This window comes from Macrobrachium rosenbergii, chromosome 51 (genome assembly GCF_040412425.1).
Source record: "Macrobrachium rosenbergii isolate ZJJX-2024 chromosome 51, ASM4041242v1, whole genome shotgun sequence".
NCBI lineage: Eukaryota > Metazoa > Arthropoda > Malacostraca > Decapoda > Palaemonidae > Macrobrachium > Macrobrachium rosenbergii.
This window is the reverse complement of record NC_089791.1, coordinates 7472417-7498763: the sequence shown is the minus strand read 5'-3', so window position 1 is coordinate 7498763 and position 26347 is coordinate 7472417. Positions and strand designations below refer to the sequence as shown.

At 38.1% G+C, this 26347-nt stretch overlaps 1 protein-coding gene across 1 annotated transcript in view; it reads right to left on the bottom strand.

Annotated features, from left to right (window-relative positions):
- RagC-D (Ras-related GTP binding C/D) overlaps window positions 1-26347 on the bottom strand; it is a 264323-nt gene that overhangs the window by 100353 nt on the left and 137623 nt on the right. Inside the window, exon 4 of the mRNA XM_067094786.1 lies at window positions 22577-22754. Within this exon, the coding sequence (XP_066950887.1) occupies window positions 22577-22754 (178 nt within the window). The remainder of the gene's footprint in view (window positions 1-22576; window positions 22755-26347) is intronic.

Here is a 26347-nt window from a genome sequence, read left to right as displayed (position 1 = left end):
TTCTTTTCCTTACTTAGAAGACTTCTAGCATAACCCACACTTATGTGCTCTGCATCTGATTTTAGTAAGGCAGCAGTTTCCATTTGAAAACGTGGTCATTTTCTGTCACTGGACTTATGACCCAAATTAAAATTAATGCACTGAGTGCCTAATGTGCATTTGCCATGTGCTAGTGCAGAAGAGTTGTCACACAACTTGTCATTTTTACAGACTCGAGAAGTTTAACCATATCTGAAACAGTTGAAGCACTGTAATGGTTTTTGTTTGTATAGGCATACCATCACCCTTTCATTTTCTATATACAAATGAGAGGTAACATTATGATCCTTAAAAGAAATACAGTAATCATCATAGCAGTTTTTGGAATTTTATGTACCTGCCAAACCTGTTTTGGACACATATCTAATATCTCCTCTTCTTTGAAGTCATGTAAATCCCTGTTGTAGATTACCCCTCTTCCATAACTAAAATCAATATGGGGTTTGATATCTACTAAGATTTCATTGTCATCTACTTTGATTATTTTGGATTTTACATAAATAAGAACAGATTTCTTACCAAACCTAGAAATTTTATCATTTCCTACAGTGCCTACTATCTTTTGCAAATATTTACTTAATTTAAAATAATTATAATTCTCTTCTTTTGCAGCTGCTATTAAGCCACTGGGGAGTTTAGGTACTCTCTGCAGATTATTTTCAAGAGTCAGAGACTCATTTTCATTCCAGTCAGCTGGGAGATAAACATCTAAATTTCTATGGAATTTGCCACAAAGTGCTCCCTTTATATTAAAATAATGAAGAAGAATACTTTCTATGTTACATGTGGCACTAAAGGCATCTTTGTGTTTCTCAAAAGAGATCCAGGCTTCCCATTTCTCATCAGCTTCATTGAAGGTCATACATATCTCTAACATTTTCCCATATTGTAAATTATCTACGGTGACTTTCATCACTCTTAGAATCTTTCTTTTGTGGAGTTCCCTGTGGAAAGGCTGCAACAACCTTAGTTCCTTCTTTCAAAGGTGGAATGTGTCAGTCAGTACCAATATCCTTTTCCATGCCAGGAGTCATTGCCAGTGCCAGTGCCAGTAAGTCATCGGATCCAGGGGAGGGAAAATGAGCTGCCAAACCCATAAAGTTAAGTGAGCCAGTCCACATGCAAAGTCCAAAAAGTGCACACCCAACACCCAGGAGCCCCACACAGACCCAAACAGCACATCAAAAAGGGAAAACCCGGCAGCTTCTACTGCCTAGTCTCCCCATCCCAACACACCACCAGAGCCTGCGAAGAGACCCCAAGATGCCAAGCATGTACATACCAGACCACTACACATAAACCAGCTCACTGACCCAACCAAAAATGCTTGGTTATATCAAGAAAGTATTGTGGCTCAGTCAGGTATTCGTTTTCTCCACCAATGGCACAAGTTGAGAGTTGATTCCCAATAGTCCACCCTGTTATAACCTTGATAAAGAGAGACATTACTATTTTCCTATTTTGTAATGCTGGCGGGGCCCGGTCAAGAAGAAGGAAGGACGAAGAAGAAAAAACAAGAAGGGCAGCTAGATCACGGCAATAACTCTAGGTTTACTGTAGTATATTAAGATGTAAACCTGTACCACAGGGAAGGGACAATAAACATGTGAGTACTTTACACGAAATGTGTATTTAATCCACCATAAGCCCACGAAAGTCTTAAGTTATGGCAATGGCGACAAGGTTGGGATTCGTGGATGAAATGCCTTCCTTTACTACTACCTATACAGAGGCTGCCTAAATTACTGAAACTCAGTGTTGTTGATTGAGGAAATCTGCAGTAAGGCTTAGCCTAATGTGTAACTGAACATTGGCATTCCTAATGTTAATTGCCCGGTTGATTTAAAGTGTTTACTTTTAGTAATTGCCTGCTTAGCCTAAGGGTAGCCTATGAATATGGCAGACCGTTTCCCGAAGTTTGGGCCAGAGTCACAGTCCTTAGATAACTGGTTGGAATTAATGACCGTTGCTTTCCGAGCTCAAGAGATCACGAATGAATCTCATCAAGTAAGCTTGATCTTAACTCACATTCCAACTGAATATTTTTATGATATTGTTGCTTTGATTGCTCCTTGGGTCGGCGTTAGCCCTCTCCCTGGCCAAAGTGAAAACTAACCTGAAGCTACTGTATAATCCTAAGAAGACAATTGTCAAACATTTGGCTGAATTCCAAGACAGAAATAAATTAAAAGAAGAAACGTATAATTTATTCTTCAAGGATTTGAATAAGTTAGCTGAACTTTGTGACTTTGGAAACAAGGAAGAATTTCTTAAATACAAACTGTTCCTTGCTGCTCGTAGTGAACCATATTTCACCGCCAAGTTATCAGATTTTGATTACCACACTAATACAGTAGGGGATTTATTGGCCACCTTATCCAATCTAGAAGCAGCATATCAGGAGCAGGAGGTTCAAAGTGTTAATAGGCTAAGAAGAGAAAAATGTAAGGTCTGTGGCCGGATGAACCATTCGGAACGGGACTGTCGTCTGAGGAATGCTACTTGTTACGAGTGTGGCAAGCCTGGCCATGTAGCATCAGTGTGCAAGCGCAAAGTGAAGAGCAGCTCCAGTGACAGGGTGTTCAGTGGCCAAGCATCGTCACCAGCAAAGAAAGAGGCAAGAGTGCCATAAATGACAAAACCTCATTTGAAGAAGACTCATGAAGTTATAATCCAAGAAGAGGAATCCAATGATGAAGAGTCACTTGATTTAAATTGTATATTAAACAAAAGTTCTGTTCAACCTTATGTTGTTAGTTGTCAATTGAATCATAAGCCATTTTATTTGAGATTGACACGGTTCAGCTACTTCTACATTGAAGTATGATGATTTTGAGAAGCTAAATTGTACACTACTGAACTGTAGAACTAAATTGCAGGGTTATAACCAAGTGCCAATTAAAGTATTTGGGAAGGTCAAAGTTTCAAATTTTCAGTACAAACAACAAAATCATTCAGACATTGAATTCATAGTTGTTGGGTCAGACTCTCCAAATAATTTGATTGGTGGGAATCTAATAGATAAATGCAATATATTTAATGTCCATCAGTTAAATGTAGAAGATTTTGTGGAAGACTATAATGTAGATAGTTTGAAACCTATTAAGAACTGTCAAGCTTGATTGTATCCTAAAGTTGGTCATGTTCCTGTTTTTCAGAAAGCCTGCACGGTGCCACTGACGTTACGCAGTGAGGTTGAGAGTGCACTGCAAGAGCTAGAAAATAATAAGATTATAGAAAGAGTAGAATTTTCAGAGTATGCCTCACCTATTGTTACTGTCAGGAAGCAGAATGGATCCCTTAGGGTTTGTGGGGATTTTCGTAAAATAAATGAAATTCTTCATGAATCTAAATTCCCATTACCTAATATGTCAGAATTAATTTCAATGTGTCTGGGCATAAGTATTATACCAGACTTGATCTCAAGAATGCTTATCTGCAAATGGAAGTCGCTCCAGAAGACCGTAAATATCTGGTAATTAACACACATTTGGGTCTATATAGATATTTACGGTTACCATTTGGCATCCATTCTGCTCCTGCAATATTTCAGAAGTTCATTTCCCAATTATTAGCTTCTTATGATTATGTTTATCCATATCTTGATGATATTGTTATAGGTGGAGACTCACTAGCTGAACATGATAAACGTGTAAGAGATGTTCTTAGGACTTTGCGTGATGCCAACATTCAACTGAATGTGCAGAAATCCGTGTTCAGGGTAACTTCTGTCAAGTACTTAGGTTTTAAGCTCTCTAGAGGGGGATATGAGCCAGATGAAGAAAAAGTTAAAGCCATAGTTGATGCTCCAATTCCTCACACTGTCACTCACCTCAAGTCATTTCTGGGTCTTATTTCATTTTATCATTCATTCATTAAGAATTTTGCTACTATTGCCTCACCTCTGTATGATCTGACTAAAAAGGGTGTTGATTTTACATGGTCCAAAGCAGCTAATAATGCCTTTGGCACCTTAAAAACAGCTGTAGCTTCTCATGTGTCACTTAATAAATTGGATACACTTGCTAAATTAGTAGTGGAGGTGGATGCGTCACCGGTTGGTGTGGGTGCTGTCCTCCTCCAGCAACATGATGACTCTGTGTCAACTATATCATTTGCAAGTAGGAAGTTGACACCCACTGAAATGAATTACGCTCAAATTCACAGAGAAGGACTGGCTATTGTTTTTGTTCTAAATAAGTTTGCCAAATATTTGATTGGGAGACATTTTGTGCTGAGGACTGACCATCGTCCCCTGATTCATATTTTTAACCCCAGTAAACCCATAACTAAAATTGCAAATGCAAGGTTGATAAGATGGTCTGTCCTTCTTTTGTCTTTTGATTACACAATTGAACATATTGCTGGTAATAAGAATACTATAGCAGATTGCTTATCAAGATTACCTATTGAGGATAGCACAGTTAAATTTCAGGTACCAAATGAAATTGTTAAACTCATTAGTATGGTGAATGAATTTGAAGAACTTTCCGTGGAAGTACTTAAGGAAGCAACACTCAAAGATTCTATTTTATCTCAAGTGAAGGACTTTGTACGATTCGGGTTTCCGAGGAAATTAACAGGCGTTAATCCGCAAGTGGAACCGTATGTGAAAATACAGCAGGAACTGTCGGTACACAATGAATTGTTGTTATATCGTAACAGACTAGTTATTCCAGAAGTGCATTGAGCTGTTGTTATGAAGCAACTCCATAATGGTTATCCGGATACTAGTGCTATGAGGTCACTCGCGCGAACTGTGGTGTTTTGGCCTAATATTGACATGGACCTTGATCTAGTCACTAAATCTTGCTGGAGTGCTTTGCAAATTGTAGTCCTAAAGGTGTTAAACCATCTAGTTGGCCAGCAACCCATTCTGTGTGGCAGAGGCTCCATGTTGACTGGTGTGGCCCATTAGTGGGGTTTTATTTTCTCATTATTATTGACTCCAAATCAAAGTTTCTGGATGTCCATGCTTCCAAGCACTTAACCTCATCTAAAACTGTAGAATTATTACGGAAAACCTTTTGTAGATTTGGTCTACCTGAAGAGCTGGTAGATCAGACAATGGGCCCTGCTTTATCTCAAAAGATTTCAAATCATTCATGGATTCTAATAAAATCTGTCACACACTAAGTGCCCCTTATCACCCTCAGTCAAATGTCCTGGCCGAACGAGCTGTTCAGGTTTTCAAAAGATTGTTCATCAAATTCTCATCAGGTGATATTAGTTTAAGATTAAGTAGACTGTTGTATCATTATAGATGTACGATACATTCTAGTACTGGACGCTCACCAGCAGAATTGTTGTTTGGCAGGGCATTTAGATCTGCTCTTGATCACTAAGTCCTGAGAAGGCTAAAAACTCTCATTTTAAATCCAAATTTCTAGTGGGTGATGCAATTTTCTTTAAAAATTTTGGCGTCGGAGCTGAGTGGTTGCCAGGTAGTGTGGCCGAAGTAATCAATGCTAAAAATTTCAAGGTAAAATTAGCCTGTTCTGACAACGTGATTTGGAAGAGGCATATCTCCCAAATGTTTCATAGACAGATTCCTGTTCCCCCAGCTGATAGTGCTGGTGCCATTAATGATGATAAGAATGTGCCTGTCTTAAGTCAGAGTTTACCACCACCTGCAGTCTCTAGTAATGAGCCTGCTGACCAAAATGTTTCTCCTCAGAATATTCCAATAACTCCCATTAAGGACACCAACAATGCTGGTGAATGCCCTCATACTGAGATTGCCATGTCACCATCGAGCCCAAGTGATCTTGATTTGTGTACTCCTTGCATACCTAAAAATACACCACAAAAGGTAACCAGGTCGGGTCGCGTGTCTAGGCCCCCATTACGATTGAATTTGTAACTCCATATTGAGGCACTTAAAAAAAAAAAAAAAAAAATCCCTCTTGATAGTCCAGTGTTATTGTTTCCATATGCTATTGTGTCCATTATATATGTTTCTGTTTTTTTGTCATTTTTTTTTGGAAGGAGAAATGTTATACCCTTGATAAAGAGAGACATTACTATTTTCCTATTTTGTAACACTGGCGGGGCCCGGTCAAGAAGAAGGAAGGACGAAGAAGAAAAAACAAGAAGGGCAGCTAGATCACGGCAATAACTCTAGGTGTACTGTAGTATATTAAGATGTAAACCTGTACCATAGGGAAGGGACAATAAACATGTAAGTACTTTACACGAAGTGTGTATTTAATCCACCTTAAGCCCACGAAAGTCTTAAGTTATGACACACCCCATACACTACCCTTTAGGAATAGCACTAATACGCTTGCAGTGGCCCATGTATAAGCCAATCCATCTGCTGGGAGTTTGCCCCCCCTCCCCCCAATGGGGCTTGACTCCCCACTCCATAAGTACTGGCAGGCTTCTGAACAAAAGCCAGGAGTTCCATCCCCAAAAACCAGCCCCCCCTGGATTCCGACTGGCTGATCTCTGGAGATGGTTCTGCCCTCAAGATAGCAATGGGAAAACCCCATCACTATCTCTTAGGTCCAAACTATACCGGGTGGCGACTCAACCACCACAGCTCCCACAATTAACTTCATATGCGAACCCTCTCCAACACACGATCCCTTCTCAGACTTACCAAAGCAGTAAAATTTTGGGGAAGTGGAAATGCCCAAACCATTTAAACCAAAAACTAAATAGGATGATTTGTCAAGACCTAGGCTTGAAGGCCAGGGTCCCTTAGCCCCTCACCCCATCAAGGCATCCTACTAAAGGGGTTTAAAATGAAAAGTAAGATAATGAAATTTAGATCATAAAAAAAACACTAGTAGACTACACGGTACTAGTATACCTATAATGAAATATAAAAGATGATAAAAATGATGATAGAATTAAGCTGCATAGAGGGAACAGTCTCTCTCTCTCTCTCTCTCTCTCTCTCTCTCTCTCTCTCTCTCTAAAGCTGCATAGAGGGAACTCTCTCTCTCTCTCTCTCTCTCTCTCTCTCTCTCTCTCTCTCTCTCTCTCTCTCTCTCTCTCTCTCTCTCAGCTTTTGTCTTCGTAAAGTTTACCTCTTTCTTTCCTGAAAACATGCAAAGTATCGTACTGAAGCTACCAGTCATGCAGCAGGTACGTAAAACTGTTAATGCTTGGTGACTGGCTACGGTACTTCCTACCCTTCCAGACAACAGCGTGTCGTAATGTTTGTACATACTGAGCACAAGTTAAATCAGTTACCAGATGAAAGCATTTTAGTTAAGCGAAGTATAAATACAGAACTGTATATATAAATATTGCACAAGTTTTCTATACAGCCGCTACAGTGTATAAAAAAAGGCCTCCCACAAGGGTCTGTGTTGGCCCCCATGCTTTTCAACATCTATAGCAATGATCAACCACAGTTTAGTGATATCCATAGATTTATATATGCAGATGATCTGTACGTAGCCATCCAATCAGATTCATTTACTATCATTGAAAGCAAATTATCAGATACTTTAAAAGATCTTAATGAATACAAGCAAAACTTCCTAAATACCAACCCAGAAAAACACAGGTATGTGCTTTCCATCTTAAAAACTACCAGTCAAAAAGGGAGTTGAATATCTCATGGAATTATAAGAAACTGAAGAATAATAGCTTCCCCGTCTATTTAGGCGTTACATTAGACCAAACACTATCTTTTAGGGAGCATGTAAGGAAAGTAAAGGAGAAGGTAGCTACCAGGAATAACCTCCTTAGCAAACTTGCCAATTCAAATTGGGGAACAAATCCTCAAACCCTCAGACAAACAGCTCTGGCACTCAACTACTCCACTGCCGATTACTGCTCACCAGTCTGGGAAAGATCATATCATTCCTATAAAGTTGATGCTGAACTCAATCAAGCATGTCACATAATTACTGGTGCCTTAAGACCAAAATCCCTTCCAGTACTCTATAGATTGGCAGGCATTGCACCACCGAACATCCGCCGAACAGCCCATTCAAAGACCCAAAAATATAAACAAGAGAATGATGAAAGGCACCTGCTCTATGATCACCAAGTGTTTAGACAAAGACTGAAATCCTGCAAGAGTTTCATAACCACCACCAGCCTCAACCCCAGGGAGTCAGCAACTTACCACCTAAAACGCTGGAGAGAAACTGACCACTGCCCATTGGGTGAGGCCATACAGAGCTCAAGTGAGTTTCTTCCCCATGGAACAAACCCCTGTAGAAAGGATTAGGTAACTCTTAATCAAGCAAGAGCTAGAGTTGGAAGGACTGGAGACAATCTTCATAAGTGGAGTCTTGCCCCCTCTGCTGAGTGCCCATGTGGTCATCCCATCCAGACAATGGATCACATACTTAGTGGGTGTGAACATGGGCCAATCTGTACAGATTTGGACCTCTACAAATGCAATCAGGCCGCTATGCAGTGGATACAATGTTGGCGCGATAAGATATGATGATGATGATGAGTGTATAATCAAGGCCACAGAAAATAGATCTATACAGTGACCCATCGCTACTTCGCGATTCGATTATCACGAATTCTTGAAAATATAGCACGGATTTTCTGGAGAAAAATCGTGATATATGAACACCCAAAATTTCTCATTAAATCCATTAAAATATTACAGTAATAATAAATAGTATTTCCTAGTCCAAGAACAACAAAACAAGCGTAAAATAGCAAAAAAAACACATATTTGCACTTGTAACTCCTATGACAAAAAAAAAATCTGAAAGTGATCTGGAAAGTGATGCCTATACAGTACAGTACCACGTTCCATTGTTGGGAAAACACAAAGCGTACCATCTCGGTGACTAAGTGCGTTGTAACACGGGCTGTGATTGGTGCATGGGAGATAGACGACAAATCACAGCTTCCCGATTTCTAATCGGGCCTGTGATTGGTGCTTAGACTGATGCTCAGAACCCGCAGCATCTCCCCTTGTCTCTCTCTCGTGGCCACTTCGCTTCAAGCTTTCTCGCCGAACGGTTTTCTTTACGCTGTGCTGTGTGATTTTTTTTGTGGTTTTTGTTGAACTTTGCTCCAATTTTCACCCCCTGCAATGGCTCCCAAGCGTGCTGCTTCTTCCAAGGCTGGTACTGAGCCTAAATGCCATCGAAGAATGATGACGATCGCTGAAAAGGTGAAACTTATTGATATGTTGAAGGAAGGGAGAAAGTTCACGGCTGTAGCCTGCCATTTTGGCGTGAACGAATCCACCATTCGCTACATCTACAAGGACGAGGCGAAGATTAGGAAGACAGCTGCCATCACAAGTCAGCGAAGAGAGTGTTTATGGCTCGTAATAAAACTATCGTCCGTATGGAAGCTGCTTTGGCCGTGTGGATAGCCGACTGCAAAAAGAAGAACATAGCCTTGGATACGAACATTATCCAAACAAAGGCTATGAGCCTGTACGAGACCTTCGCCACTAAGGAACCAGAGGACGACAGTGGTGAGTGTAAAGAAGCAGAAGAAGATGAAGAAGACGTAGATGATCCGCACCCAGAGACGTCCAGTCATTCATCACGTAAGAAACTGCAATTTTCTGCTAGCAAAGGGTGGTTTGCAAAGTTTCAGAAACGCTACGGTCTACAAAACGCTTCCTTGCATGGCGAGGCTGCTTCGGCTGACACGGTCACTGCTGAAACATCCGTCAATGAAACCTTCAAGAAGATTATCTCTGAAGGTGAATATCAGCCCGAACAAGTTTTAATATGGACGACACAGGCTTGTTTTGGAAAAGAATGCCCTCGCGAACTTTCCTGTTCAAAGAGGAAGCAAAAGCCTCTGGCTTTAAAGCATACAAGGATCGTGTGACCCTCGTGATGTGTGGCAATGCTGCGGGATTTTTATTAAAGCCAGGACTTATGTACAAGTCTAAAAACCCAAGGGCTTTAAAAAACAAAAACAAGAATCTGCTACCCATACATTGGATGCACAATCCAAAGGCCTGGATAACGAAGACGCTGATCTCCGACTCGTTCCACCAGTGTTTTATCCCGCAAGTGAAGGTGTATCTAGCAGAAAAGGGCATGCCATTCAAAGTCCTTCTCATTACGGATAATGCTGGTGGTCATGCTACTGATCTGTCGTATTCGGGGGTTCAGGTTGAGTTCCTACCGCCCAACACTACATCACTTATTCAGCCAATGGACCAGGGAGTTATTAGGGCGTTCAAGGCCCTATACACGAGGAATGCCCTGGTGAACCTGGTTGCTTCCGTGGATGCCGCCCAAGAAGACGACGATTTCAACTTGAAGGCATACTGGCGGCAGTACACAATTGCTACGTGCCTCCAAAATATCCACAAGGCATTGGAAGAAATGAAGCCTGCCACCATTAACGCCAGCTGGAAGTTGTGGCCCGAGGTTGTTTACGACAACAAAGGATTTACACCTGCCAAAATCCAACACTCTGCAGTACAGAAAGCTGTGCAGTTGGCTGCGATCCTTGGAGGTGAGGGCTTTGCAGACATGACCACGGGCGACATCGACGAACTTCTAGACTGCCACTCCCAGCCACTAACTGACGAAGACCTCAAAGAGTTGACAGAGTTGGCGAGCGAAGAAGAAGCAGAGGAGCAAGAAACAGAAGTTGTCTCCCAAACTGGCTTGACTTTGGAACAGCTCGCTGGGCTCTGCAACGTGGCTAAGGAACTGCAAGAGTGGTCGCAGGAATGGGACAACGATATGGTTCGATCAGTTCAATTCTGCAACATGGTCAATGACGTCATGGCCCCCTACAAGATGCTCTTCGAACGGAAAAAGAAGCAGTGGCAGCAACTGCCAATCACAATGTTTTTGCAGCCTCGCAAAAAAGAGCCAGTTCCTGCTGCTGCTACCACGGTTACACCTTCGGAAACCGCGGGAGAAGTGGAAGAGGTCCCTCAGGAAATGGCACCACCGTCTGAAGAGACGTAAAATACAATCATTGACTGTGCAGTAAAAGTCATCATCACCTTCATCGTCATCATTTTTACTGCGCAGCAAATTCATCACCATCTTCATTCAAGTTTTACTTCAACTTCTTTTGTGGTGAGTACAGTAACAATCTTTATTTTTTTTTTAATCTTAAGTGTTACTGTACTATATTACATGTAATACTGTACAGTAACATGATACTGTATGGTATAACTATATATTATTACTGTATATATACTGTATTCTTTAAAATTTAAAGCTTGCCGATCACGTCATATACTATAGCTACTTTACCACAGTACATTAGCCCCTGTTATATGGTACTGTAAACTTACCTACTGAAGTCATATTACTTAACAGTTGTCCCTGTTATTAATAGAGAAAAGGGTGGGTTGTTAAGAGTACAGGGAGTGTTTTAAAAAGTCCAAATACTTTACACGTTAAATAAATAAATATGCTGTTCGTACTTCGCGGAATTTCAATTATCGCGGCCGGTCTAGGAACCTATCTCCCGCGATAAACGAGGGGTCACTGTATTTCGGTGGTCTCGGCATAATGCTGTGTGAGCCGCGGTCCATGAAACTTTAACCATGGCCTGGTGGTGGCCTATCCTATATCATTGCCAAAAGCACAATTATGGCTAACTTTAACCTTAGATAAAATAAAAACTACTGAGGCTAGAGGGCTGAAATTTAGTGTGTTTGATGATTGGAGGGTGGATGATGAACATACGAATTTTCAGCCCTCTAGCCTCTGGAGTTTTTAAGATCCAAGGGCGGACAGACAGACAAAGCCAGCACAATAGTTTTCTTTTACAGAAAACTAAAATATAAATGAAAAGTCTTTTATTTACCTTTGGTAGATGACAGATGAGCTTGAGGTGATGGGGGGAAGAAGGAGATGTTACATAACTTATTCTGAGTCAGCAGAGCTGTAATGCTCCACAGAAAAACCTAGTCTGAATAAAGCACAGACATAAAAATCCGTAAAAAAACAGCGGCATAGCAAAGGTCAACACAGTGAGTTTTACTTTTGGTTTTGGCAGTACTGATGCGTGCACCCTCTACCGTTTTCCTTCACTAACAGAAGAAGGAAAGCGGTACGTGACGAGCAGAGGAACAGTATCTTAAATCATGGACGAACATCATGTATTTTAAATTTTGGCTGACCCTCTTCGGTGTCCATCTTATCCGATAACGGATTAACGGGGTCCAGTTTAACAAGGGTCACCTGTATTTCAATATGGGCAATATATCTCAAAATAAAAAAATATCTTCAAAAACTAAAAGAATAATAAAGAATTCAGCCGAACGGCAGGCAGTAGAAGAGAAGTGTCTGTCTCAGACGTGGCCAATAAGTAAAGTTGATGCATACCATCTGGATGGGAGGGATTCCTCCCCTTCTGTCAGTAGCCACCTACCAATGTCCACCTTGTTTTAAGTTAAACAGCCAGTTCCAGCTCGCGCTGAAAGTAAATCCCATATGTAAAGACCGGGGGTTTGTACTCATGAACAACTAATAATCGCTCTTATACGGCATAGTAATAAATACCACAGGCATCCAAGCATAAGGATCAAAGGATACATTATGAGAATGATGACAAGAATTTTTAATGTATATGCATCCAACTCTGCTTCAGGCAAAAAAAAGAACTTGGTCTACTGCCACCACAGTATCTAAAAATCTCTGAGTTATATGCATTAACCCTTAAACGCCAAGCCTCTATTTACAAAAGTGTCTGCCGTATGCCGGCAGGGTTCGGGAGTTAGCGCCGAAGTGGAAAAAAACTTTTTTCAAAAAATCAGTTTTTAAGATTAAGAGTTCATTTTTGGCTCCTTTTTTTGTCATTGCCTGAAGTTTAGTATGCAACCATCAGAAATGAAAAAAATATCATTATCATATATAAATATTGAAATATATGACAGCGCAAAAAAAAATTTTCATATATAATTATATACAAGTCGCGCTGTGAGCAAAACTGTTAAAGCTAAGGAGTTATTTTTTTTTCGTTGTACTGTACACTAAATTGCAATGATTTTGGTATATAACAAATTGTAAAACGATCAAAGCAACACACAGAAAATATTATCACAATATGATGCATGAATTTGTAACACGCAGACATAAAAAAGTTTTTTTCAAAAATTCACCATAAATCAAAATATTGTGCTAGAGACTTCCCGTCTGTTGCAAAATGAAGGTAATTGATTGAATATTACTAGACTGTAAGTGTTTTAGCTTACAATTGCAGTTTTCGACCATTTTGGTCGAGTTAACATTGACCGAAGGTTGAAATTTTTCTATTTATCGTGATTTATATGAAAATATTTCAAAACTGATAAAAGCTACAACCATGAGTTATTTTTTGTTGTATTCTACATAAAATTTTGCACATTTTCATGTATAACACTTTATGTAATGCCTAATAGAAAATGGTGCGAAAATTACGACAAGGTGACTAAAGAAATTCTGAAATTTTCAGCCGAGTTACCGCACGCGGAGGTAAGGAAAAAGTTTTTTTCCAAAATTCACCATAAATCGAAATATTGTGCTAGAGACTTCCAGTTTGTTGCAAAATGAAGGAAAATTATTGAATATTACTAGAATGTAAGAGTTTTAGCTTACAATTGCATTTTTCTACCATTTCGGTCGAGTCAAAGTTGACCGAAGGTTGAAATTTTGGCACTTTTCGTGATTTATACGAAAATATTTCAAAACTGATAACAGCTACAACCATGAGTTATTTTTTGTTGTATTCTACATGAAATTGTGCACATTTTCATGTATAACACTTTATGTAACGCCTAACAGGAAATGGTGCAAAAATTACCACAAGGTGACTAAAGAAATTCTGAGATTTTCAGCCGAGTTACCACTCGCGGAGGTAAGGAAAAAGTTTTTTTTCAAAAATTCACCATAAATCGAAATATTGTGCTGCTAGAGACTTCCCATTTGTTGCAAAATGAAGGTAAATGATTGAATGTTACTATAATGTAAGAGTTTTAGCTTACAATTGCATTTTTCAACCATTTCGGTCGAGTCAAAGTTGACCGAAGGTTGAAATTTTGGCACATCGTGATTTATATGAAAATATTTCAAAACTGATAAAAGCTACAACCATGAGTTATTTTTTATTGTATTTTACATGAAATTGTGCACATTTTCATATATAAAACTTTATGTAACAGCTAATATAAAATGGTGCAAACATTACGACAAAGTGACGAAAGAATTTCTGAGATTTTCGGCAGAGTTACCGCACGGACATAAGGAAAAAGTTTTTTTTCAAAAATTCACCTTAAATCGAAATATTGTGCTAGAGACTTCCCGTTTGTTGAAAAATAAAGGTAAATGATTGAATATTACTAGAATGTAAGAGTTTTAGCTTACAATTGTATTTTTCTACCATTTCGGTCGAGTCAAAGTTGACCGAAGGTTGAAATTTTGGCACTTATCGTGATTTTTATGAAAATATTTCAAAACTGATAAAAGCTACAACCATGGGTTGTTTTTCGTTGTATTTTACATGAAATTGTGCACATTTTCATATATAAAACTTTATGTAATGGCTAATATAAAACGGTGCAAAAACTAGGACAAAGTGACGAAAGAATTTCTGAGATTTTCAGCAGAGTTACCGCGCGGACGTAAGGAAAAAGTTTCTTTCAAAAATTTACCAATAATCGAAATATTGTGCTAGAGACTTCCAATTTGTTGCAAAATGAAGGTAAATGATTGAATATTACTAGAATGTAAGATTTTTAGCTTACAATTGCGTTTTTCGACCATTTCGGTCGAGTCAAAGTTGACCGAAGGTTGAAATTTTGGCACTTATCGTGATTTATATGAAAATATTTCAAAACTTATAAAAGCTACAACCATGGGTTGTTTTCTCTTGTATTCTACGTGAAATTGCGCATATTTTCATATATAAAACTTTATGTAACGGCCAATATAAAAGGGTGGAAAAATTACGACAGTGACGAAAGAATTTCTGAGATGCGTTGCTGATGCTTTCTAGTGGGAGAAGAAAGAAATTCGCGCATGCGCAGCTGGATCACGCTTGTAAACAAAACAACAGTGTGATCCGTGAACTCCCAGCATCCCTCAAGGCGTGTGATTTAAAATCTTTCGCAAACTAGGCCTATAACTGTTTTTCCACGAATATTTAAAAAAACTTTTTGTAGTCGACGTATCGTACGTCCACTTGGCACCCGACAGACAATTTTAGTCAACGTACAATATGACCAGTCGGCGTTTAAGGGTTAATCTATGAGTTATATGCATTAAATAAAAGTTGCCAAAGTAGAGAGAAAATTCAATTAAGCCTTACTATCAACATAGCCCTTCATTGGCTGAGTCGGTTGAGCTTCAGACTGTCACTCGATGGGCTGGAGTTCAATTCCCCCAGCCGGCTGATGAAGAGTTAGAGGAATTTATTTCTGGTGATAGAAATTCATTTCTCGCTATAATGTGGTTCGGATTCTACAATAAGCTGTAGGTCCCGTTGCTAAGTAACCAATTGGTTCTTAGCCACGTAAAATAAGTCTAATCCTTCGGGCCAGCCCTAGGAGAGCTGTTAATCAGCTCAGTGGTCTGGTAAAACTAAGGTATACTTACTTACTTACTTACTATCAACATAATTTACATCCTAAAAATTAATCATAATTGTTAAGGACCTGATCTCACGACCTATGACTTAATTTGGGTGCCGAAGACTCAGAAATGGAGAAACAGGAACAAAGAATAACTACTTGAACCAATAAGAGATAGGTGTTTTTATGAACTTCACAGCAAGTCTCATGCTGAAAGACAAAGGACTAATAACCACTATTTCTAAAGGCAGAAGTTCTCTTAAGGTAACACATTACAGCTCTGACAGCACAGGACAAGATGATCTTTGCTGGGAATCTGTGCAAGTAAGGCAGGAAAGAAGAAGTTCCTTGAATTGCCTACAAAAACCAAGCACAGAAGACAGTACTTCACCAGTTCTTAGAGTGGGAAATCTGGCTCAATAATGCATGGAGCTCACTTACTCTACAAGATGGGGCCGGAGGTAAAAGGTACAGTCTTTAAACCATATTCTCTTGCAAGTCAAAATTACGTAATTGGCTCAAAATTATTACTGGATAATTACTCTAGAGCTAACTGCAAGCCCCAAGCTGAAGACTTCAAGGATCTCTGGAGAGTCTCCAAGACAAAAAGTGCTGGCATGTAACATAGCTCTGTTGGTGACGAAAAATTAATGCATATGTATTCAAAACCTTTTGAAAAAGCAGATTTACAGCATCTCATGGCTGATATAAACAACTGCCTCACTTTCAGTATACTGTATATAATAGGAAGCCACTAGAGGAACAGTAGCTTTAAGAGGATCTGCACCTGGTACTACACCAATAGCACAAGATGTGCCATGATGCCATAGGCATGAAAGGACAATACAGTCTGAAAGAACAGAAAGACTGACCATATTAATAACTGGTTCTCTAGGAAAGATTTTAAAATGAGGATGGCGTTTTTCTTAACCTCCAAAATCTCTTGGCTATTATTCAAAGGTAAAGTGACCCTTTTATGAAGGAAGTCACTTGGATTCAGTTCACTTGCTGATTAAGGTGGCTTAAGGATAGCACCACTCTTCACCCTTGACAACAGCATTGACTACTCCATGTGCAAAGAGACGTCCCAGTATTTTCTGGCAAGAATGTAACCTTTTCCCAAGTTGCAATGTTGTCAGTTTCTAACATATATCTTTGCAAGTCCAGACTTGGCACACTGAGAAGCATCATTAGTATCAGTACTTTTAAGCAGAGTATATTCTTCCAGTGTTTCTTTTGGTCATGCATGGAAATTTCCAAGTCATTAGACATACCATGATAGGTGTCATAACTCACCTGTATAAGACAGATCTCATACATTATTCTCATCAACACAATCTCTGTGAACTTACAATATCTACCTCTCAGGGACTTCACTGAATTGCCTCCTTCCCTGACAGGTTCCACGGGGACTACATTTTAAGGCATCTTCTCTATGGCCTAGCTGCACGACAACATTTGCGAGACCAGTTCACTAACCTGCTGCTCATTAATTATTGTCAATGTCAATAACCACAGCAAAAAATTCAACTTGACAAGGAAATGAACAAATCATTTTAAAAGAAGAGCCCAACACTTAGGAACCATTACACACCAATAACTTGGGAAATTTGGAAAACAAAAACATTACATTGGCCAATGAAAACATCATGAGATACCAATTACACTCTGCTAGTAAAATACAGCAGTGCAACTAGCATTAGGTTTATGGCACCAAATGAATCCAGAGTAGCCTATGAGATTCCATAGCCTAAGCTATCTTAGTCTGGCAAGGCCAGGACAGATTATATATGAATATTTTGCTAGGATCAACAGTAATAAGCTATCATCTTGTATAAAGGACTAATTTATGAGAAAAATAATCAGTGCATTTCATTTTCCTTAAATTTTTTAGCATGTCTGTGGGAAGAATAGGTACCTATTCAACTCAGTCTTGAATCTCTATCATAGAAAATCTGTTTCATACAAAGTACGACAAAGCTCTACTTTATTTAATATATTAAATTACTGAAAATGACATGTTCCTGATCAACATGTCTTAAAACACTACCTTAGTTCTCTTATTTGTAAAATTACATCCTGATTTACTAATTACAAGAAAAACTGATTTGCAACTGGCACACATTGCAGATGACATTTGGGTATTGGGTACAAGATAAAAATATCACTTTACAACCTTGATTCTTCAAATGATTTCCTGATTTCCTAACTTTACATATATCAAGTTCTATAGGCTAACTGAAAAACACTGAATTACTTTTGTTTATTTCTATTTCTTTGAACATGAAACTCATCTACTACTATAGTTTCGTATTAAAATATTAACATATGATACTTCTCCAAGTCTCAAGATGTGACAGATCATCAGCTGATCCCCTGGCACACCACATGATCCAATCCCTAGTTGTACAAAGTGTCAAGTAACACTAAGAGTTAAACATATTTTGGGAATCTTCAAATTATAATAAACAATGATTATTGACTTTTGGAAACAAACCAGTTAAGGAAATTTTGTCAGAATCATCGTCATTTTCAATTAACCAAATATTTTTGTAAAAGTTGTAATATAATAAAATTAAAATGTTATTATCAATAATAATAATAATAATAATAACAATAATAATAATATGGGGCATGGTGGCACAGTGGTTTAGCTCATCGATGGACTGGTTAAGCAACACTGAGGCTGGTCAGTTGTTGGATGGGTGAACGCTCTCCTCGGTGTTGATTCCTTGGGAAAGGATCTTTACCATAATTTCCTCAGTCTACTCAGCTGTAAATGAGTACCTATTCCCGATGGGATAGGGTCCAGCTATGGTTAAATAGCAAAACTCAACAGTGATGGAAAGAAATGGAAGAATAAATGACAATGACATAAATGGAACCTCTGGCAACAGAGGAGCTTCATCCAGCAGCCAGGTATACAACCAAACGACGGGGAGGACGGTCAGGTACTTGGAGGTTGTCATCCAGCAACTGACCACCACAACGACAGTAACCAGCAACCAGAGACTGGAGCTACAGAGGCAAACCAGAAGAAGAAATGGTCAAGAGAAGAAAATAAGGAAATATGGAGATGCTACATCAGAAAATGCGCCTGGAAAAACAAATCATGGCGATGAGATCTGACTTCAGTAAACTGAAAGAAATGGCAGAAAAGAGGCTAAGAGGCAAGAAAACAAGAGAGGAATTGAATGAGAAATACAAAGTACAGGAGAAGGGACTAAACAACAGAATACAAGATATAAAACAGAGGCTTAAAGCCAAAGCATTGTATCACAAACCACCATGTGCCCAAATGCAAGACCACAGGCCTATCACCTGCCTACCAATAATGTGGAAGTTGCTAACAGGTATCATCAGTAAAAGGCTATACAACTACCAAGAGGACACAAACACCATCCCCCACCCGCAGAAAGGCTGCAGAAGGATGTGTAGGGGCACAAAAGACCAGCTCCTAATGGACAAAATGGTAATGAAGAATAGTAAGAGAAGAACAAACCTAAGCATGGCATGGATTGACTACAAGAAAGCCTTCGACATGACCACACATGTGGCTAATAAAATGCCTGAAAATATATGGGGCAGAGGAAAACACCATCAGCTTCCTTAAAAATACAATGCGCAACTGGAATACAGTACTTACAAGCTCTGGGATAAGACTAGCAGAGGTTAACATCAGGAGAGGGATCTTTCAAGGCCACTCACTGTCCCCACTACTCTTCGTAGTAGCCATGATTCCCATGACAAAAGTACTGCAGAAGATGGATGCTGGATACCAACTCAAGAAAGGAGGCAACAGAATTAACCATCTGATGTTCATGGATGACATCAAGCTGTATGGTAGGAGCACCAAGGAAATAGATACCCTACTCCAGACGATAAGGATTGTATCTGGGGACATCAGGATGGAGTTTGGAATAGAAAAATGTGCCTTGGTCAGTATACAAAAAGGCAGAGTAACAAGGACTGAAGGGATAAAGCTACCAGATGGAAATAGCATCAAACACATAGATAAGGCAGGATACAAATATCTGGGGATAATGGAAGGAGAGGATATAAAACACCAAGCAATGAAGGACACAATCAGGAAAGAATACATGCAGAGACTTAAGGTGATACTCAAGTCAAAACTCAACACCGGAAACATGACAAAAGCCATAAACACATGGGCAGTACTAGTAACAACATACAGTGCAGGAGTAGTGGAATGGACGCAGGAGTAGTGGAGTGGACGAAGGCTGAACTCTGCAGCATAGACCAGAAAACTAGAAAACGCATGACAATACACAAAGAACTACACCCAAGAGCAAATACAGACTATACATAACACAAAAGGAAGGGGGGAGAGGGCTACTAAGCATAGAGGACTGCGTCAACATCGAGAGCAGAGCACTGGGGCAATATCTGAAAACCAGTGAAGACGAGTGGCTAAGGAGTGCATGAGAAGGACTGATAAAAGTAGACAAAGACTCAGAAATATACAGACAGGAGAATGAAAAACAGAACAGAGGAATGGCACAACAAACCAATGCACGGACAGTACATGAAAGGCAAAAGAACTGGCCAGTGATGAAACATGGCAATGGCTACAGAGGGGAGAACTCAAAAAGGAAACAGAAGGAATGCTAAAAACAGCACAAGATCAGGCCCTAAGAACCAGACATATCCAAAGAACAATAGATGAAAATAACATCTCACCCATATGCAGGAAGTGCAATATGAAAGACGAGACCATAAACCACATAGCAAGTGAATGTCTGGCGCTTGCACAGAACCAGTACAAAAAGAGGCATGATTCAGTAGCAAAAGCCCTCCACTGGAGCCTGTGCAAGAAACACCAGCTAGCTTGCAGTAATAAGTGGTACGAACACCAACCTCAGGGAGTGATAGAAAACAATCTGGCAAAGATCCTCTGGGACTATGGTATCAGAACAGATAGGGTGATATGTGCCAATTGACCAGACGTGACATTGACTGACAAAATCAAGAAGAAAGCATCACTCATTGATGCCGCAATACCATGGGACACCAGAGTAGATGTGAAAGAAAGAGAGAAAATTGATAAGTATCAAGACCTGAAAATCGAAATAAGAAGGATATGGAATATGCCGGTGAAAATTGTACCCATAGGCACGATCTCAAGATCACTGAAAAGGAATCTGGAAAAACTAGATGCCGAAGTAGTTCCAGGACTCATGCAAAAAAGTGTGCTACTAGAAACAGTGCACATAGTGAGAAAAGTGATGGACTCCTAAGGAGGCAGGATGCAACCCGGAACCCCACACTATAAAATCCACCCAGTCAAATAGGATGACTGTGATAGACAAAAAAAAAATAATAAAAATAATAAAATAAAATAATAATAATAATAATAATAATAATAATAATAATAATAATAATAATAATAATAATATCTGCTAAAAAACATAGCTTAATCAGCAGAATTGGTTGTATATTTTTCAATTCTTCAAATAATTCTTTTCTCTTTGATACTAGTGCTAATAAAATCTGGCCAATATTAATAGTTTGTCTAAAAAGGAATGAGAGAGAGGTTCTGAGTATTGTAAATTTATTCCACACTGAAGGCAGTAAGGAACATAGTTACAATGGGACGTTAAATGTGGAGAGTAAATCCTATACAGTCTCTGGCAAGGGGTATCTGGTAGGTGTATTTGGGGAGCCATTTTTGAATAATAATAATAACCAACTGGTGTGTATTAGAAGTATTTTCATATGCTTTCCTGTGGTATATGTTCAGAAAGGTGATATAAACTACTTTTTTGGCTAAATTATTCAATAATCTAGGTCATGAACCCTCTTTACTGTAACCTAGGCTATGAACTCTTCATCAAGACATTCTCCAATTTAAGATAAATACAATGCCCTGCATTGCTTTAATTCTTTACATTCATCATTTAATTCTTTACTTTCATCGTTTAATTCTTTACATTCACTATTTTATAGTTTTAATGTGTGTGAGCAAAGGGAAAGCTAAGTAAACTACATGGTTGGGCTAGGATATTGGGGTAGCCTAGCATCGGCTAAGAATTAGACCACTGTTTTTCCTTAAACACATGTCGCAGTTTTCCATTCTGCCTTTGAATCCACTGCAAGTAAGAGATATTATTTCCTCAGAGAGATACTATTCAATACTGAGGTGAGGTCAAGAAAAACCAACAACCAAGAAACAATGTCTACATTTGGAAAGCTGTGATTCCTACGTCACTATACATATTGCTAAATGCATGAGTGAGAACAAAAGATCATATCCTTAAATATAATAAAACAGCAAAATTTGCTGAAACTATGATTTTAGAGCTTGTTGCCAACAATCCTGATAGAAGTCATGAGACTCTTGCTTGCCTGGAACCCAAGATTTGCATGGTGCATGCAGGATGCAGCTGTACATCAGTAGACAATCTTTTAATTTGGGAAATAAGACTGAGATGTATAAGAAATGTGAAGACCACAAATTTAGCTAATATACATGATGGGTTTGTTGTGGAAAACAAATAAGATTCATGGTTGGAGAGTGCTGGGAAGACCCAATCATAAATGTATAAGTAACATAAAGATGTGCTGATCAGACATGTAAATACAGACTGAGATTACAAAGACTAAGATGGTTTGGGCAGATCGAGAGAAAGTGATATAAGAAATCTGCTAGAGAAAGTGTAATATGACACATGGATTAGTTAGGAGAAAAAGTGTACAAGATTGATGAGAACATTAAGAATCTGTCAAGAAAACCTGTTCATTGAATAATTAGCACAGACTCTATAATAAGACTTGATTAGTATCATACAAAGGGGCAAATCTTTAAAATGTTCCTCAGTGTTGCACTGGTAGTACAGTATTTTATATTATTATGATATTTCAATAAAATAAGGAGTCAGTCAAGACTGAAAACCTTAGAGCCTTGTGAAGATGATAAAAAGGATTAATATTTGTACTAATTTACACTCGTTTAATATTAAAATCGACAAAGTTAAATTTTTCTTAGGATAGAATGATCATCAATCCACATATAACAAATACTACTAGAAACTATACCTGCATCTATTAAATCATCATTGGCCCTCTGATGAATATCTCGCTGAGTTTCAATCTTAATGTCATCTGAAAGTCCGTCTACTTTGTGAATGAAGACTTCAAATCTTAAATTAGGATTGACTTTGTGTGCCCTTAAAACTGTCTGGTGTAATCTCTGGGTAGCTTCCATGTAGTCATCCTAAACAAAATATAAAGGTTAAAGAATATTAAATTTACCCTCCATCTTAAAGCTTAGAATTTTCCGGAATGAATGAATAAAAAAATTTAGGTTATAAAGCCAATAACTAGGACACTTTCTACCTTTCAACTCTTAAGACCAAGAAACAAAGAAGTTGGAATGGTTGAACAACAACATAGAGATCCAAAAAATAAAGGAGATAAAGTAAAAGGATCTAAGGTGAAACTGAGAGAAAGCCTCACAATTGCACTTAGAATTAACAATTACAGGAGTTGGACAGCAAATTAGTAGATAGGAAGCAGGAATGTCTATAAAAAGGCTAAAAGTTGGTATAGCTAGGAGATGAAGGAATGCTGCAAACACCCTTTTAGTAATGTCTATATCACTGAAGGTGCACTGTTAGCACAATTACCCCACTGGGTAAAATTTCAGGAAAAACAGGGAAGTACTCAAATGGTTTTCAACTTGGAAAAACAATTCAACACTTGCATACATCTTTCCTTACATGGACTACAGTATTTACAGTATTAGCACAATGTACAGGAGCTATTTGCACACAACCCAGTTCTGAAATTAACTTGTGAATACTCTGTAAAAAGGAGGCTTAGTCAGCAACTACAATAAATAACCTATGTTAACAGAACTGGTTACAATGCAAATGCATCAAGTGTCTCTTGTGCCTTGTGTCTTTATGTTGAAAATCTAGCCTAGACAAATTTCGTACTTTTATGACCCTTACATGCATCTCGCTGACTAGTCAGATCTAAGAATTATTTTCAATCTGAAGAAATTTTTTATCACGTAAATGCATAGCCATCTTTTCAATGGCTAAAAAGAAAATCTATACTAAGCCTGTACAGGTAGTCCCCGGTTATTGGCGGGCTCAGTTATTATTACTAATTATTATAATTATTACTGTTGTTGTTGTTGTTGTTGTTAATTATTGTTATTATTATTATCATTATTATTATTATTATTATTATTATTATTATTATTATTATTATTCAGAAGATGAACCCCATTTACTTGGAACAAGCCCACAGGAGCTACTGACTTCAAATTCAAGCTTCCAAAGAATATGGCGTTCATTAGGAAGAAGTAAGAGGAGGTAATGAGAAATACAGAGAGAAGAGATGTCACTCATTAAAAAAAAAAAATTATAATTTTCATGATAAAATTAATTATTTGGATGCTTACCTACTGTTAAAGTTAGCTTATATTTTCGCGCCATTAGGTGCGATCGCTATACAAAATAAAAAAAAAATATATCAGCTTGGCTAACTCACTAGGACTGTCTCTGCAACCACCTGTTTCCCACCAGGTGGCACTGGCATGTTTATGTTCGTCAGAATTCTTTATGACCACCCACTAAGATGTTGGGAGGCTGGGTAGGTTTCCACCTTAACAGTAAGTAAATATCCAAACAATTAATTTTATCATGAAAATTATCATTATTTGGAATGAATCTTACCTACTGTTAAAGTTAGCTGACTACCATATTAAATGAGGATGGTGGGTTAGTGCAGCCACAGAAACAATGTTCAGCCAAGCGAACTAAAAGCATTTTAATGAGGGGAAAAAAAAGTTCTCAACATTCCTGCCTGTTGTGTGATCTTTACTGGCAAGTACTGTCACCAGAAGTTGGAACCACAACAGGGTGTAAGGCCCCCAAAGTGAGACTTGTCAGAGGATTCTTACAGGGAAAAAAGGATTCTATCTCATAGAGTACTAGTGACTCCTGTGCTTGAGTTGAGAGCCCATAACTGACAGTTCAAAACTAAAGACAACTACCACCTTCATATATGAAGGTGTGCTCCTATACACCAATGCATACCTTTATGCTCCCAAATTTCAACAGCAGGATTTCCTAACAACTAACGATAAGATAGAAAGCAAGGTTACTATCATATTTGGTTCTGGAGAAAGCGTCCCCCCAACAACAACAGGACTAATGGCTTTACACCTCATTCTAAATTTGAACATTTCATAAATAATATGAGTCAACAACAGTTACACCTCCCCTGAGCTGCATGACAACCTTCTCTAGCGAAAGGCTTTATAGGAAGTAAGTAAACACCCCCCCATATTCACCTTCTCACGATTCGCGGACTCAACTATTCGCGGATTTCTCCACGAAACTTATATACACATTATTTGCAGAAAATTCACCCATTCGCGGTATTTTTCACTGAGAAATATTCACTAATTACTGTATTTTCATCTCATTTTCATGACTAAATGCACTTTTTGTGATAAAATTATTAACATACTCAGGTACCCAAGTAGTGCTTGAGTTACAATACTTCGCCTTATGATAATTTGATTTCTCGATGTGGTAAGCAATAAATACTGATACGACAATACTGTATTTATAAAATATTTTTAAATTTCGTGCGGCCGCAGGCAGCAGCGTACAATCAGGCAGCAAAAGAGACCAAATTACAATAGACCAACTTCTTTTCCTCCATCTCTTTATCCCATCTTCTAGTTAAAAAAGTAAAAGGGAATGATAAAGGTATTGTTAGTAACTTTTTACTCTTGCGTAAATGCATACATCCATAAACAACTGCACGAGAAACTGTTGTTTTGCTTATAACCGAATCGGATAACAACAGCCGTTTTGCTTGTATTTCAACCATCATACGGTAGTAAACAATTACCATAGTTATGTTACAAATGATGTTAAGTAGAATAGGACTGATATATTTTTACATTACTGTATACCCTTACTCAAGGAAATATACAGTTAAATTTAAGCTGAGAAAACAATGTTCAAGCTGCTAATGACTATAAATTAGTGTGCATTGGCAACATGGATGAAACTCGACCTTAATTAAAATTGGAGAGAAAGTATTTTAATCAAAACTACTGGGCATGAAAGAACACATTACTGCTGTTGTTACGTCAATAAGAGATAAATACGTAAAGCTCGTATGATGATGAAATCAAGTGAAAATAGCAAATGGAATCTTGATTTTTTTTTTACACAAAACAAACATGTCCCCAAACAGCCAACGTCATCTATTAATGAAAAAAATAGCTAAATTAATTTCACAACAAGATGTATTTATCTATTAATGAAAAATAGCTTAATTTTTTTTAATCTTCGGAAATTTCCTTATCAGATTATTTTCATAAGAATAGTAATGTTTTATATACCATTGGAATCTATGATTATACGACAATAAAAAAATATTTTTTTGCAAAGAGAACATATATATATTGTGAAATGTAAAGGAAATTTTTTTATCCTTTTCATTTTCAACTTTCTGTCAACCAAACACTTATACAGGTCATGCTTTTTCATCATTTTCATAAATGAACAAGAGCTAAATTTATCTTAGAAGTTTGAGAAAAAAAATTCAGGCATATATAACTAGTAGCTCAACAGGTATTAGACATTTAACGAAACCATCTCACAAGTTTCAAAAGAGAATCGCCCTCTGCAATTAGTTGTTACAGCACTATCAACATTTCTATTAAGTGCCCTAATGAAAGTATATAGAACTTTTACTAACCTTATTTATTATACACTATGCACATGGCACGTCAGCTGCATATTTGTTCGTTTGTTTTACAATATTATCAATGAC